This window comes from Patiria miniata, unplaced genomic scaffold, assembly GCF_015706575.1.
Source record: "Patiria miniata isolate m_02_andy unplaced genomic scaffold, ASM1570657v1 HiC_scaffold_5, whole genome shotgun sequence".
In the NCBI taxonomy this organism is placed as follows: Eukaryota; Metazoa; Echinodermata; class Asteroidea; order Valvatida; family Asterinidae; genus Patiria; species Patiria miniata.
Window position 1 is genome coordinate 32,272,933 of NW_024037072.1, and position 14,809 is coordinate 32,287,741.

At 42.3% G+C, this 14,809-nt stretch overlaps 1 protein-coding gene across 3 annotated transcripts; it reads right to left on the reverse strand.

Moving 5' to 3' along the window:
* Positions 1 to 1,356: 1,356 nt before the first annotated feature.
* On the reverse strand, positions 1,357 to 11,525 carry LOC119741230 (monocarboxylate transporter 12-B-like). 3 transcript variants are annotated; one of them, XM_038216970.1, is made up of 6 exons: positions 11,012 to 11,525; positions 9,361 to 9,583; positions 5,003 to 5,103; positions 4,147 to 4,290; positions 2,816 to 3,670; positions 1,357 to 2,185 (listed from the first exon to the last, which is right to left on the reverse strand). In XM_038216970.1, the coding sequence occupies exons 1-6, from the start codon at positions 11,205 to 11,207 to the stop codon at positions 2,055 to 2,057; spliced, it is 1,650 nt and encodes a 549-aa protein (XP_038072898.1). In that variant the 5' UTR covers positions 11,208 to 11,525; the 3' UTR covers positions 1,357 to 2,054. The 3 variants fall into 3 exon arrangements, with proteins under 3 accessions (XP_038072898.1, XP_038072899.1, XP_038072901.1); XM_038216971.1 differs by lacking the exon at positions 5,003 to 5,103 and having other exon boundaries at positions 2,008 to 2,185; positions 11,012 to 11,116; XM_038216973.1 differs by lacking the exons at positions 5,003 to 5,103; positions 9,361 to 9,583 and having other exon boundaries at positions 2,008 to 2,185; positions 11,012 to 11,520.
* Positions 11,526 to 14,809: the final 3,284 nt, after the last annotated feature.

The window sequence follows — 14,809 nt, forward strand, 5'->3', positions numbered from 1 at the left end:
GGTGGGGGGGGGGGGGGGCTCGTTTTTATAGTACTATTGTTGCGTCGCTTTCCTGATCTTTCGGTCAGATTGTGTGGCGACTAGACCAGCAGGCCGCCAGCCGCGCGCCGGTACAGCCCAGACCGTTGGCATGTTAATCGCCAACCCCTTGGTGTCCTACATGAAATCTCGTTAAGACCCGTCAGATCTCGCGACGGTCGTCGAGCTCGTTGCGATAGTTAGATCGTTAGAAAAGTAACAATTGTGAGTTGGGTACAGCACATAATTTCTTAAAGGCTGCAAGAACGCGAACATACTTGAGTTTCAAGGTAGAAACATACATTTCATCATTGTGGAAGACTTGTATTTCGACACTTGGACATTGCGAATGTTCCACGTGCGATATATTGCTTGTTTTCGCATGACATCTGAAACGGAGTTTTTTTTTATAAACTTTAAGCAGCACCAACTCCTTGGAAAAGATACAAAAAGAAAAGTTTCAAAATTGTTAAAAAGACAAATACACCATGATATAACATATGGTATTGTGCAGTTTTTGTCGTCCTAAATGAAGTTTTTACCCGGGAAAACAGTCAAATGTGACACATTTTTTTGATGAGTTTTTACTTTTTTTCATATTACATTTGTCTTTAGTGATACAATGCCGAATTTACCCCAGTTGATGGAATAGTTATTTAATTTCTTCGATACAATCTTTTTTTTTTTTTAAGATGATGTGTGTGCACGAAAACAAGTGGTTGTTGGAATTCTGTTTTTGATTTTGTTCTATGGTTATTCATATGTTTTTATTCATATTTTTATTTCTCATTTATTTTATATGGTTCACACTGACAACACCGTTTATCCAAATCTCGTTTTTCATTAGATTTTCATTAAAATGTTTTCGGAAGATGTGATCCCGAACCAAAAGAAAACAAATGCGAGATATCTTAGTTTATTTTAAAGGTAAAGATATGTGGGAAGGCGTTAACATGGTTATGCAGTTATCACTTATTATAATTCAATAATAAAGGGCAAAAATCGAGATCATGAATATTCAAAACTATAATTAGCTGGCTTGACAGAATTTGTGAAGCGATTAAGCCGTCTGGGCAGTTGCTGACACAAGTTTTCATGGTATTCGGAGCTGTACGGGCCGTTATCACGCATCGATTACCAAGAGTTTGGCAGAGTTGTGCATCCTTGTCTGTAGGATCCGTGGTGAATCTCAGCATGCGTCACGACAAACATTTTACTGGACCTTCCTTTAGCACTGATGACAACAAGTGTGGATTTATTTCAAAAACTGTGGAAAACGGTTCAAAAAGCGTGGATTTATTTGTGAACAATATTGCGAAATCAGTCATGACAAAGAAGTTCTTTCTCAAAGACAGTACAGTGCATCTTTCTTTCTTTACAATGGAGATGTAACCGTCCAACTTTTCCATTATTTCAAATAACAAGCTGAATGTGTATTCACAGATTACAGCGGTCTACATCGAAACAATCTGTTTCGAATTGTAGCAAACTATCGATAACACATCGAACCACTTATATTTACAAAACGCGTTAGTCTTAGGTGCTGATTTTACAGCAAAACGTTGTAAGTTAACCAGATTTTGTCAAAAAAAGGAGAAAATTTACTTGAAAACTGTAAGTTCAACATCAAAACTGCTGTACAAATCAATTATAGAGTGGATCTGTGAAAGATTCCATGTTACATAGTTACATACTTTTATTTTTTAAGTTAACATACTTTATTTTTACATTGTACTGTATTACTTATGCTTTTCATTTCCCCCTAACTAAGCATTGTTTAATCATTAAAAAATGTAACTATACATAAATGATCATAATGTTATATTGTTCTTCCAGTAAAGTAGTTTGAAAATTAATCCTAAAATTTTGAAATTTAACACAACAGCATATACTTTATACACGATCATGTTATTGTTTTATAATTAAGAATATAGTCCACATTCATCAGATTGCAATGAAAAGGGGCATGATTCATTCTATAGCATGTTGTTTTTCATTTCACGCGCCAGCATTCTTGTAGTTTAATTAGGAATACTTCAAGCCGTCTGCTGGGACTTGCATCTCGCCTGGACCCATTCCATCAACAGCGCCATCCACGATAGAGCTGAAATGCATCCCAGGATGAAAAAGGCCCAATCAAAACTGCCAGTCTGGTCGTACATCCAACCTGCAAAACAATAATTAAAGTAGTTATAACCAGTAAACGTTTTCTTTGCTTCGTCAGTGTCAACATAATAATTCCTGTATTGTTAATCAAATACGTGTGGACATATTGATGCCGTTTTTCAGCTTGTTATTTCTTCATGTTAATTTTACCTATTTAAAATTGCTGCCAACATGTATAGTGCAATAACCTACCAGTTTTCAAACTGCATATTGTCAATAATTTATTCTATGAAAATACTAACCATATATAATAATAATAATAAATTGGTTTTTTTTCCTCCTAGGAAAAAGCTCTTCCAATTCACTGTAAATTTAACTTCCATCAGGAAATGTTTGCTTTTTCAGATTATGAGGGAAGGCAATAATGTTGGACATAGAAACGTTTTGACATGGTCACAATATACGCAGCTACCCTAAACGTATGTTTGAGAGAACCCTTTAACAGGTGACCATCAAATTGTGAATGAAACCACTGTATCGGTGGTTATGTGAGGGTGTAGTAAATGTTTACTTGACATGTATTGGTCGACGACCCTAAGACATCGGAATTGCATTGATACTATTGACACTATCCTTCCATGCAATATACTGATCTCACCAAAGCCATAAGATGGGGCGTGATATGCCTTACCTGGAAAGAATCCAAGGCTGAAACTTAAAATGGCCGTCACCAGCTCCATCCAAGCGAAAGCACATGCCAAGAGATCAGGTCCAAGCAGCTCCCTGGTGTACATATCATTCAGTGAAGCACCTGCTCCACGACCGCTATAATAGAAAACTGAGCTGACCGACATCAACCAATAAGAGTTTACCCAGGGAGTTATCAACAAAGCCGAGGAACTCAGTGTGATCATCAGTGCGATTGCCGTTCTCAATTTTAACAAACCTTTATCGACGATAACACCAAGCAAAATCTTGGAAACGAAGTTGCCGACCCCTCCAGCTGTGGTGAATGTCACAGCGTCGTAAGGAGAGAAGCCTTTAGCTTCGGCTTGGGAGACGTAATAGATTATCCATTGATCACCCACAAAGCGGTTGCATATGAAGGGGACTGCTGTGATCCAAAATGAGAACATGAAACAAACTGAGAATCCGAAATGTTTCATCTGCGCACCGAGGGCGTCTTTGACGGCGCCAAGTCGTGATGACTGCTTCAAGTTGCCTGCCTTTTCGGCACTTGATGAGCCGACTTGTGGTTCCTCATTGGCGCCGGTGCTCACCGGCTGATAACTGTAATTTGTTTCATCAGTCGACGCTGAACGGAAGAGGGCGCCACACACCCCAAGATGCATGGTCAACCCTCCAAGAATGAGCAAAGCCCCTCCCCAGCCGTACGTATCCAGCAACAGTTGGGTAAAAGGCCCAACGGTGATCAAGCCTACTGCACCTCCTGCTGTCCCTATGCCTACCGCCATGCCATAGTTTGTCGTAAAACAGCGCCCGAGTAGCGCCCTTGTCAGAATCTGGACGACACTTACAGCAGGTCCTGTGGATAAGATGTAAGATAATCGATGAGTGATCTACTCCACGTTGGCTGACAAAGTATTGAAGGGAGGGTCTGTGTGTTTTGGGTGTTACACCGTGAAATAGATTGCATAGTTCATGGTTCAATTATTTTGTTAGCACAAAGGTATGGATTTCCTAATGAGACGGGAAAAGAGTTTTTTAAATTCAGCTTTGTAATTACTAAATAGATTGGACTCAATTCGAACTTAAGTTGATATCAACAATATTTTAATGCCAGCACGACCCAGCGCTGAAACACTGGGAATATAAAAAGTCATCATTGCCCCTTAAATGCTAAAAACCAATTCATTCGTAAAGGGCAATCGAAAAAAAACACCATTTTTTTTTTATCTTGGGGGATACTAAATTTTAACTCAAAACAATTCTTGTTATGTAAATTGAGATTTCGAGCATTCATTATATGGCACGATCTCTTGAAATGAATAAAATATTTACCAGCTGCCAGTGCTAGTACTGATGTCAACATGACAATACTAGTGGAAAAAGAAGCGATGACCATGGAGACACCAAGGATGAAACCGCTGACCGTCACCACCGTGCGAGTACCAAACATGACCTCGAGTGGCCTAGCAAGGAGACCTATTCAAGTACACAAAAATGGTTGGTAAAGAATACATCTATATATATGGATGTCTTAAAGGTGGAGTAGATCCAGGTGGAGTAGTGGATGTATCCAAAATGTAAACTGACAAAATTACTGTTAACAAGCTTGCTCATGGCACTAAACTCCTTGTGAAACAATCCCTTCTGTCATTTTGAAGAAAACGATGAAAGAAGGTCATTTCCAAAGATGAGTTGAGTGACGCATTTTTGAAAATTTCCGTTAGTAGCTGGTTTGTATTTGGTCGAATCCGTGAATGGGTGCGCGCAAGCGTTGAAACGACAGACACGCGCATGATGCGGTTGATATTATTCGTCGGTGCGTGATATGACATGTACATCGCGTAGCTGCCATCGGCTGAACGAGAACGTGTTCCGGATGTTGATTTCGAGGGCAATTCAAATTAGAATCGGCAATTTTGAGTTGAAATCCAGTCCCTGTATTTTTATTTCTACGGATATACAACATTCACATAGCTAAAACTTCATCAGCTTAGTTGCTAAGCACCTGTCTTGAGTTTTTGAGCACTACACCAGCCAAAAGCTTTGGCAAGCCTCCTGGTTATTCTCATGTTCAGTTATAGAAAATAACCTGGTTAAAGTTAAACCAAGCAAGAACTCGGTGTCGATGTATCTAGCCATCCTTCTGATTACTCAAGCCCATGACACAGAATTAAATCCAGGTCGTTACTCTCCCAAGTATCCATGTGGGGTCTGTAAGAAAGCCGTCCGCTGGTCGAAAACGAGAACAGCTGTAGCTTGTGATACGTGTGATACCTGGTATCATACAGACTGCATGGGAATGACACAGGAAGTATATGAAAGTATCAACAGATCAGATGTTAGCTGGATTTGCATGATTTGCGATACCCCAAATCATTCTTCGTCCATTCTCGATTCTTACTTGTGCGAGTCCGAGAATAATTTCCAAGTGATATCAGTCATTGACAACTCATCTGATGTGTTTAGTTCAATGAATACTGGTAATCATGACCCAAGTCTGACAACCACCACCAGACGTGACTCATCAAACCAGAGTCGTTCATCAATTGACTCTGAGCCTAACCCTGGCTCTCCCCTCCAGCAGTCTTCTCCTATAAATAAGTCCCCCAAAAGAAGGAAAAATAATCCCAGGCTCTTAAAGGTCCTCTCGGTCAACCTACAAAGCATGAACGCTAAAAAGGAAGCGTTTTGGGAAGCAGTTGACAGTTGTCAGCCTGACGTAATCATTGCTAATGAAACCTGGCTGAAACCATCTATGTTGAGCTCAGAAATGATGCCTCCTGGATATAATCCCCCCTTTAGGAAAGACCGTACTGATGGTTATGGAGGTGTTTTGCTTGCTACAAAAAATGACATCATCGATGGTGAAATCAAAGTGAATAGCGATAGCGAACTAGTTTCTAAGATCCACCTCTATGGACATCAACCCCTCATTGTTATGTCAGCGTATCGACCACCAAATCGTGACCTTGCCTACGCTCAGACCTTGTGCCAGTCCATCCAGCGCATCATCACTAGTAACCCTTCGGCTGTAGTCTGGCTCAGTGGAGACTTCAACCTCCCTGATATAAATTGGGCTACAGCGGCTATTGTTGGTCACCAGTTCAGTCATGCAATCAACAATTGCTTCATTTCTACTTTCAACGACTTGGGGTTAACCCAAATTGTAGACACTCCAACTAGAGATAAGAACATCTTAGACCTGTTCCTTACAAATAGACCAACCCTTGTCAGTAAATGTATGCCTGTGCCTGGAGTGAGCGACCACGAGATGGTTCTTACTGTATCTGACATTCGTGCCAAAAGACAAAAGCCAGTCCGACGAAGAATCTTCTTGTGGAAGAAAGCTGATATGGGCAGCATCAAGTCGGAAATTAACACCTTTGGCAGTCACTTCGTCACATCCAATTCTGTTGACACTAATGTCAATGATCTCTGGAGCCAGTTAGCAACCTTCCTTAACAAACTCTTGGATACGATGGTCCCCTCCAAGCTATCCTCCACAAGATTCAGTCATCCGTGGATCAATCGCCATATCAAAGCCCTATCTAGAAGAAAGAAGAGAGCCTACAAAAGAGCTTGTAGGTCGAAGAAATCGAGTGACTGGACCCGATACAAGAACCTCAAGAAACAGATGCAAAGAGACTGCAGAACAGCTTACCACACTCACATCAGTGACATGCTGTGCGAAGAAGGTAGTAACCCGAAAAGGTTCTGGTCTTACATTAAGAGTAAACGATGCGAGAATTCCGGTGTTGCGCCACTGATGAGAGAAGTCATTCTGCAAAGTGACAGCACAACGAAGTCCAATATGCTGAATGACCAGTTTGTTTCTGTCTTCACTGATGAGAATGCATCAGAACTACCAGATCTTGGCACCAGCCCGCACCCAACAGTTCCATCTTTCTCCATCGTTAGTGAAGGTGTAAGGAAACTCCTCGCCAACATCAAGCCCCACACAGCCTGTGGTCCTGACAATCTGCCTGCCTATCTTCTCAAAGAGGCAGCTGAAGAACTTGCGCCTATTTTTTGCCAACTTTTCAATGCTACCCTTCACCAAGGAAAAATCCCACATGCGTGGAAATCGGCGGATGTAACTCCAATCTTCAAAAAAGATGACAAACACAGACCTGAAAACTACCGCCCCATATCTCTCACATCTATCGTTTGCAAAACAGCTGAGCATATCATCCACAGCCAGATCATTCAACACCTTGATACCCACAACCTGTTAACTGAATGCCAATTTGGATTTAGAAAGAAGCGATCCTGCGAATCCCAGCTCTTGTTAACAGTAGACGACCTGGCCAGAGGTCTACGAGACAAGCAGCAGATCGATGCAATCCTTTTAGATTTCTCGAAGGCCTTTGACCGAGTACCTCATGAACGTCTCCTCCTGAAGCTCCATCACTATGGGGTCAGAGGTCAGCTACTGTCTTGGATCCGAGATTTCCTATTAGGACGTACCCAGCAAGTTATTCTAGAGGGAAAAAAGAGCAGCGTTGCCAGTGTAACATCAGGGGTACCCCAAGGCACCGTACTGTTTTTGGTCTTTATCAACGACCTGCCTGAGTGCGTTTCGTCAAACCTACGCCTCTTCGCTGATGATGCTCTCCTGTATAGACCCATCCAATCTCAAGACGACACTGCCATTCTTCAAAAGGATCTTGCAAACCTTCAGGAGTGGGAGAAAAAGTGGCTAATGTCATTCAACGCCGATAAATGTGAAGTTCTTAGAATCTCAAACAAGCGAAACAACATCCCCGGAGCAACCCCTTATTCAATCCATGGGACTGCACTCCGTACCGTAGATGAGGCAAAGTACCTAGGTGTCACCATCCATCGAAATCTCAGCTGGAAGCCCCATGTCCAAAACATCTGTAAGAAAAGCAACAGCACCCTCGGCTTTCTTCGCCGCAACCTGAGAAGATGCCCGCCAAAGATCAAGGAACAGGCCTACAAGATCTATGTCCGCCCCACCCTTGAATACTCATCCTCGGTGTGGGATCCACATACACAGGACCTGATTTCCCAGGTTGATATGGTGCAACGGCGTGCCGCTAGATTTGTAACGGCTGACTACAACCAACGGAATAGTGTCACCCAGATGCTACAAAATCTCCAATGGCAGACTCTCTACGAACGTCGAGCCCACAACAAAGTCATCATGCTGTACAGGATAATGCACGGTCTCGTTGCCATCCCTCCTACCCCACCCTACTTGTACTCTTCATCAAACCAGAATAGGGGCCACCAACAGCAGTTCACACAACAGCACTGCAGAATTCTATCATACCAGCACAGCTTTTTTCCAAGTGTCATCTGCATCTGGAATGCCCTACCAGCCACCGTGGTTCCAGCTCAGTCACTGGAGATTTTCCGGACTAGCTTGAAACCTCTCACCCTCTACTAGTTATGCCGCAGGGGCATCGTTTTTACTTGCACCAAGTTCTAAATTAGTTTACTGCACTCTTCGTTAATATTTGTTCCCGTGACCGAGCACTTTTGCACCCAAGTACGACAATACTCCACTATGGAGGGATGTACTTAAAGGGAATATACATCATTTGCTTTTGCTGTAATTTTCAGAAATGGATGGAATTGGGGGGTTGGAAATATAAAGCAAATATAGTTACACTGACTGTTTGGAGGTTTTGGGTTCGAAAATGCTATAAAAACCAAGAAAAACGATCATTTTCCTGTAGTCTGGTTCCCTGACTCCATATAAGAAGAAACAGAGCAGTTTACATACATTGGGGAATTGTACGGTCACGGAACCAGTCTAGCTGGCTCGTACCCGTTCATAGGTTTGTAATCGATTGCAAACAAGTGCAATGGTCAATTGGGGCCAGTATTTGAAAAAAAAGCCAGTTGTTTCCAACGCTGATCGGCCGATCAGCGTTGGAAATTGATACAAAAATACCACTTTTCTTGAAAATGACAGTATACCAGGTGCCATAATTTTACAGGATGCTTTAGACTGTCATTTACCAACATCCTATTAAGGTATTTCGCAAAAACTTGGTAGTTTTATTTTTCGATGTTTGCAAATGTTGTATATTCCCTTTAATGGAAGAAGAAGAAGAAGAAGAAGAAGAAGAAAATTCAACCGGAATCTGTCTGCCGTACTGTATGCGGTAAATGCTGACTTCCAAGCCAGAATGCAACCGGTATGAGACTAGCTCACGCTGGAGCATGTGTTTAAAGAATTCGCTCGCGACTTTTGGCGGTTGAAGCAAATGCATCTAAATCTGTTCTTGGTAGACCAATACAACTCTAAAGGACACTGTAAATAATTATGTTCAGTTCTCTTGTCCAACTTGTCTTTCATTTTAAAAGTGTCTTTGAACAGTGGAAACACCAACGGTTGCAGGAAATTTTAAAATGGTGGCCATCTTGAAAAAAATAAAAAATAAAAAGCCCCTCTTCCTCCTATTTTTCAAAACCCCGGACGAGAAACTTTTTTTTTTTACTCGGCCTAATGTTGCTCTAACACTATCGAGCATTACATGAAAGTGACTCAGATGCGCTAATTTAAAAGCTTACCGGTAATACATATGACTGCAGTGATAATCGATAGCACCCAGCCGACCAGCCAAGTTTGGGTTGCAAATTGCTCTTGTAGTGTTGGTAACATCACTCCCAGTCCCTTGATGAACCACATCCACAACATAGCTGACAAACAGACAGAGAACTGCGTACCAACCCTGGTGGGAACGACCAGCTTGAAACCTGCCCATGATGAAGCCCTGTCTGGGTATTTCATGAACTATGACAGAATTTATGTTACTTTTGTAGATGTTATATACTGCCTACCCCTATTCGGTGTGGTTGTGTAGTAGCTGGAATTCCTTTTATTATTGTTCGGAGCTGCACTTACGCAATGCGAGTAGCCATGCGTGTCCTTTTCTTATAAAGCACACTAGGCACCACTCCTTTTATGAGTGCTTGCTGCACTTTTTGCAGCTTAATGTCTTTTGACCGAGTTTTCGGCTTCAAAGAGCTCCAGACCTCTGGATTGACTCGTGTACATTCCAGATTTTTTACATTGGTTGGTCGTTGGAGGGCCTTTGGCTTTTTCTGCTGGGTGTTCAAGTCGTCGACTGTACTGTGTGTCCGACGGTCCAGCCATTAATTCTAAGAAATCTGTTTCTAGTGTGCTATCCATTGGGATGCCTTAACAGACTGAAATACACTGTATAACTGTAATACACTGTGCGACTCGCTCCGGCACAGAACAATTCATTGAGGCGTGCAGGGCGTGGTGACCCTTAAAAGGGAAGAGAGTCTGGTTCACGGCCTTGAACTGTTATATGCATATAAATGATCTGTGAACATTGCCCCATTTTTCGTTCGCAACTTCAGTGGGTGCCAAATTCGAATAATAAATTAAATAATTTCTGTGGTTAACTTTGCTTAAAAGATTACGTTTCTGTGGCTAACTTTGCCGATAAGGGAAATAAAATTTGATAGGCTTTTGTCTACAAATAATAATATAATCTGGGCGGTATTTTTGCAGGTGAAAATTAAATAAGGCTTCTATTTATGTATAAGTGCTGAAGAATAGATAAAAGGAACCACGTGGGTTAACAGTGAAGGTAATAATTAAATGCGATGTCATTCGCGACATCGCATACGTATGCGCACACGTTTGCGATATGCGATGTCCCTTCAGGGCCACCATAGGTAGGTCACTTGACTGCTTGTCATTGCTGCTGCCAGCCACACCTTATTGCGAGCCAGCTCCATTGAATTTTGCTGTGTTTTTTACGTGGTTTTACGGTGGCCCACAACTGTCACGGCAAAAGCAAAAGCGCCACGGCAAGCGCAAAAGCGCCACGGCAAGCGCAAAAGCGCCGCGGCAAAAGCAAAAGCGACACGGCAAGCGCAAAAGCGCCGCGGAAAAAGCAAAAGCGCCTCCTGGATATAATCCCCCCATTAGGAAAGACCGTACTGATGGTTATGGAGGTGTTTTGCTTGCTACAAAACCCTCGGCTGTGTCTTTGAACAGTGGAAACACCAACGGTTGCAGGAAATTTTTAAATGGTGGCCATCTTGAAAAAAATAAAAAGCCCCTCTTCCTCCTATTTTTCAAAACCCCGGACGAGAACCTTTTTTTTTTACTCGGCCTAATGTTGCTCTAACACTATCGAACATTACATGAAAGTGACTCAGATGCGCTAATTTAAAAGCTTACCGGTAATACATATGACTGCAGTGATAATCGATAGCACCCAGCCGACCAGCCAAGTTTGGGTTGCAAATTGCTCTTGTAGTGTTGGTAACATCACTCCCAGTCCCTTGATGAACCACATCCACAACACATAGCTGACAAACAGACAGAGAACTGCGTACCAACCCTGGTGGGAACGACCAGCTTGAAACCTGCCCATGATGAAGCCCTGTCTGGGTATTTCATGAACTATGACAGAATTTATGTTACTTTTGTAGATGTTATATACTGCCTACCCCTATTCGGTGTGGTTGCGTAGTAGCCGGAATTCCTTTTATTATTGTTCGGAGCTGCACTTACGCAATGCGAGTAGCCATGCGTGTCCTTTTCTTATAAAGCACACTAGGCACCACTCCTTTTATGAGTGCTTGCTGCACTTTTTGCAGCTTAATGTCTTTTGACCGAGTTTTCGGCTTCAAAGAGCTCCAGACCTCTGGATTGACTCGTGTACATTCCAGATTTTTTACATTGGTTGGTCGTTGGAGGGCCTTTGGCTTTTCCTGCTGGGTGTTCAAGTCGTCGACTGTACTGTGTGTCCGACGGTCCAGCCGTTAATTCTAAGAAATCTGTTTCTAGTGTGCTATCCATTGGGATGCCTTAACAGACTGAAATACACTGTATAACTGTAATACACTGTGCGACTCGCTCCGGCACAGAAAAATTCATTGAGGCGTGCAGGGCGTGGTGACCCTTAAAAGGGAAGAGAGTCTGGTTCACGGCCTTGAACTGTTTTTTCGTTCGCAACTTCAGTGGGTGCCAAATTCGAATAATAAATTAAATAATTTCTGTGGTTACCTTTGCTTAAAAGATTACGTTTCTGTGGCTAACTTTGCCGATAAGGGAAATAAAATTTGATAGGCTTTTGTCTACAAATAATAATATAATCTGGGCGGTATTTTTGCAGGTGAAAATTAAATAAGGCTTCTATTTATGTATAAGTGCTGAAGAATAGATAAAAGGAACCACGTGGGTTAACAGTGAAGGTAATAATTAAATGCGATGTCACCGTAGCTCACCTGTTAGCTGTATGCTACTGCCAAACTGGTTCACTACGGCAACGAAGCAAAAACTCACGGACTAGTATAAATGAAATAAGAAGACTTGAATTGCCGAACGTGACGTTGTAGGCCTGTCTTGCTGCCGGTGGTCGGATCTGAGAGCTCGTGTATGGAACCAATGGTGGGCGTAATAAATTCGCAAATGACGCGGCGAAGTGTAACCTCGGACAAATGGGTCCTAAATGCAATACAGCATTACTTTATAGAATTTCCCAAACATTCTGTCCAGTTGTATCAGCCGAAACAAATGGTGCGTTCTCAAAATGAGTGTGACCGGCCAGACTTAAATTCCTGTAATTATGCTACCAGGTCCCGTCTGTAAAATGCTTCTTTGTCGATGTCTTATATTTTTAACATAAACAGCGATGCGAAAGTTGTCGAAGCATTGCGAGCGCCCTCTTGTGTTTTCCATTGAATTTAGCATACTGAGTTTTACATCATCTAGTCTCTGGACGGACAGCTGCCCAGATGTTCATCTGAAGTGAGAGCCTTCTTAGCTTCACACATCTTCCCCACCGACCATCTTTCCCTTCCGACCACCGACCATTTTCCCCTTTCTCATCGACATCAGTCTCCATTTTCTCAATCTTTTTTTTTTGGTAAATATTTTGTTGCAGTTTAGTTTCTAGATGACACTGATAGAAAGTGAAAATGATTGTAGGAATTGTATTAGGTGGCTCTTTTGGTGGTCCGTAGGGAGTTGTTTCCTACTTGGTGCAACATGCACTAAGCGGACATATCACCGAATATTCTTCACCTTTGTAACTTTCTACCTATGTTTCTTTCTTTTCGAAATGTCTCCTTTCATACTTTGACTGATCAATCATTATACACACATGCATCTTTCAGATTGGATTTTCTTGAGGTCAACTCAGTCTCTTCTTCAATGAAGTTAGAATCCAGAATCTGAGATTGGATGTCTCTTGCAGCTTGTTCTTTATTTTCCCAATAACACAATTTTAATCCCGAATGATTGTGACCGGCCAGACTTAAATTCCTGTAATTATGCTGCCAGGTCCCGTCTGTAAAACGTTTCTTTGTCGATGTCTTATATTTTTAACATAAACAGCGATGCGAAAGTTGTCGAAGCATTGCGAGCGCCCTCTAGTGTTTTCCATTGAATTTAGCATACTGAGTTGCGTAATTAATTTGCATATGGCATGCAGTGCGAAAAAAAAATGATATTTCGTTCGGTTGAACCGGGTGAAATAGAACGAAATTAAGTTCTCAATTGGAATATCACTCCGCTACGCGGAGGTGAAAAGGAGTTAGTAGGTGGTATAAATAGAGAGGGATAAAAGGGTTGGCTTCATCTGCGCGCCGACAGGCAACGAGTTCACATACTATTTTAATTGTTACTTTAAAACAAATGTGATGCTGGGAATGGAGAGCTTAATAGGTCTAACAAAATCAGTACTATTCGTGGGGTTTTCCAGAGTATTTTCTCCATGAGTTTTTTATCTCTGGTTTTTCACTACGTGAATGTGCAGATTTTGTTCGGAGGATATGCACAAGTAAATAAATCATAGGAGTCAACTTCATATTAAAACATCTTGGTAGAATGTATTTGATTATAAATAATACTGATAAATAAACAAACAATAATGGTGAGATATACAAAGATAACTTATGGAAATGAAGGTCAATAATTAACTGCTATGTAAGCATGACCAAGAAACAAGTTAAATATAGGAATGAAGATAGTATTAAAATGAAGGGTTGAGAGAAATGACTTGCAAGTTTGAAACGCGCGCAAATTTCAAACTTGCGTGCGCAAATTTCAAAGTTGCGCAAGTAGCAAGTTTGCGCTCGACAGTACTAGTAGTAACGATTGCACGAGGAACAGCGTGCGCGCGAAGGTTTATTAGTCAGACCCTATTTATATCTAACAGTACGTCTAGATTCCAGACTAGCTGCTACAACTCCCCAGTTCATTAGGAATTTTACTGAAAGGTATGCGACAAGGTATGCAATAAAATTCACGACATTGCAAACAAATTCGCATACGTGTGCGCACATATTCGCGAATTGTTTCACGACATCGCATACGTGTGCGCACATATTCGCGATTAATTTCACGACATCGCATACGTGTGCGCATATATTCGCGATAAATTTCGCGACATCGCATACGTGTGCGCACATATTCGCGATAAATTTTGCGACATCGCATACGTGTGCGCACACATTCGCGATAAATTTCGCGACATCGCATACGTATGCGCACACGTTTGCGATATGCGATGTCCCTTCAGGGCCACCATAGGTAGGTCACTTGACTGCTTGTCATTGCTGCTGCCAGCCACACCTTATTGCGAGCCAGCTCCATTGAATTTTGCTGTGTTTTTTACGTGGTTTTACGGTGGCCCACAACTGTCACGGCAAAAGCAAAAGCGCCACGGCAAGCGCAAAAGCGCCACGGCAAGCGCAAAAGCGCCGCGGCAAAAGCAAAAGCGACACGGCAAGCGCAAAAGCGCCGCGGCAAAAGCAAAAGCGCCGCGGCAAAAGCAAAAGCGCCACGGCAAGCGCAAAAGCGCCGCGGCAAAAGAAAAAGCGCCACGGCAAGCGCAAAAGCGCCGCGGCAAAAGCAAAAGCGCCGCGGCAAGCGCAAAAGCGACACGGCAAGCGCAAAAGCGCCGCGGCAAAAGCAAAAGCGCCGCGGCAAAAGCAAAAGCGCCGCGGCAAAAGCAAAAGCGACACGGCA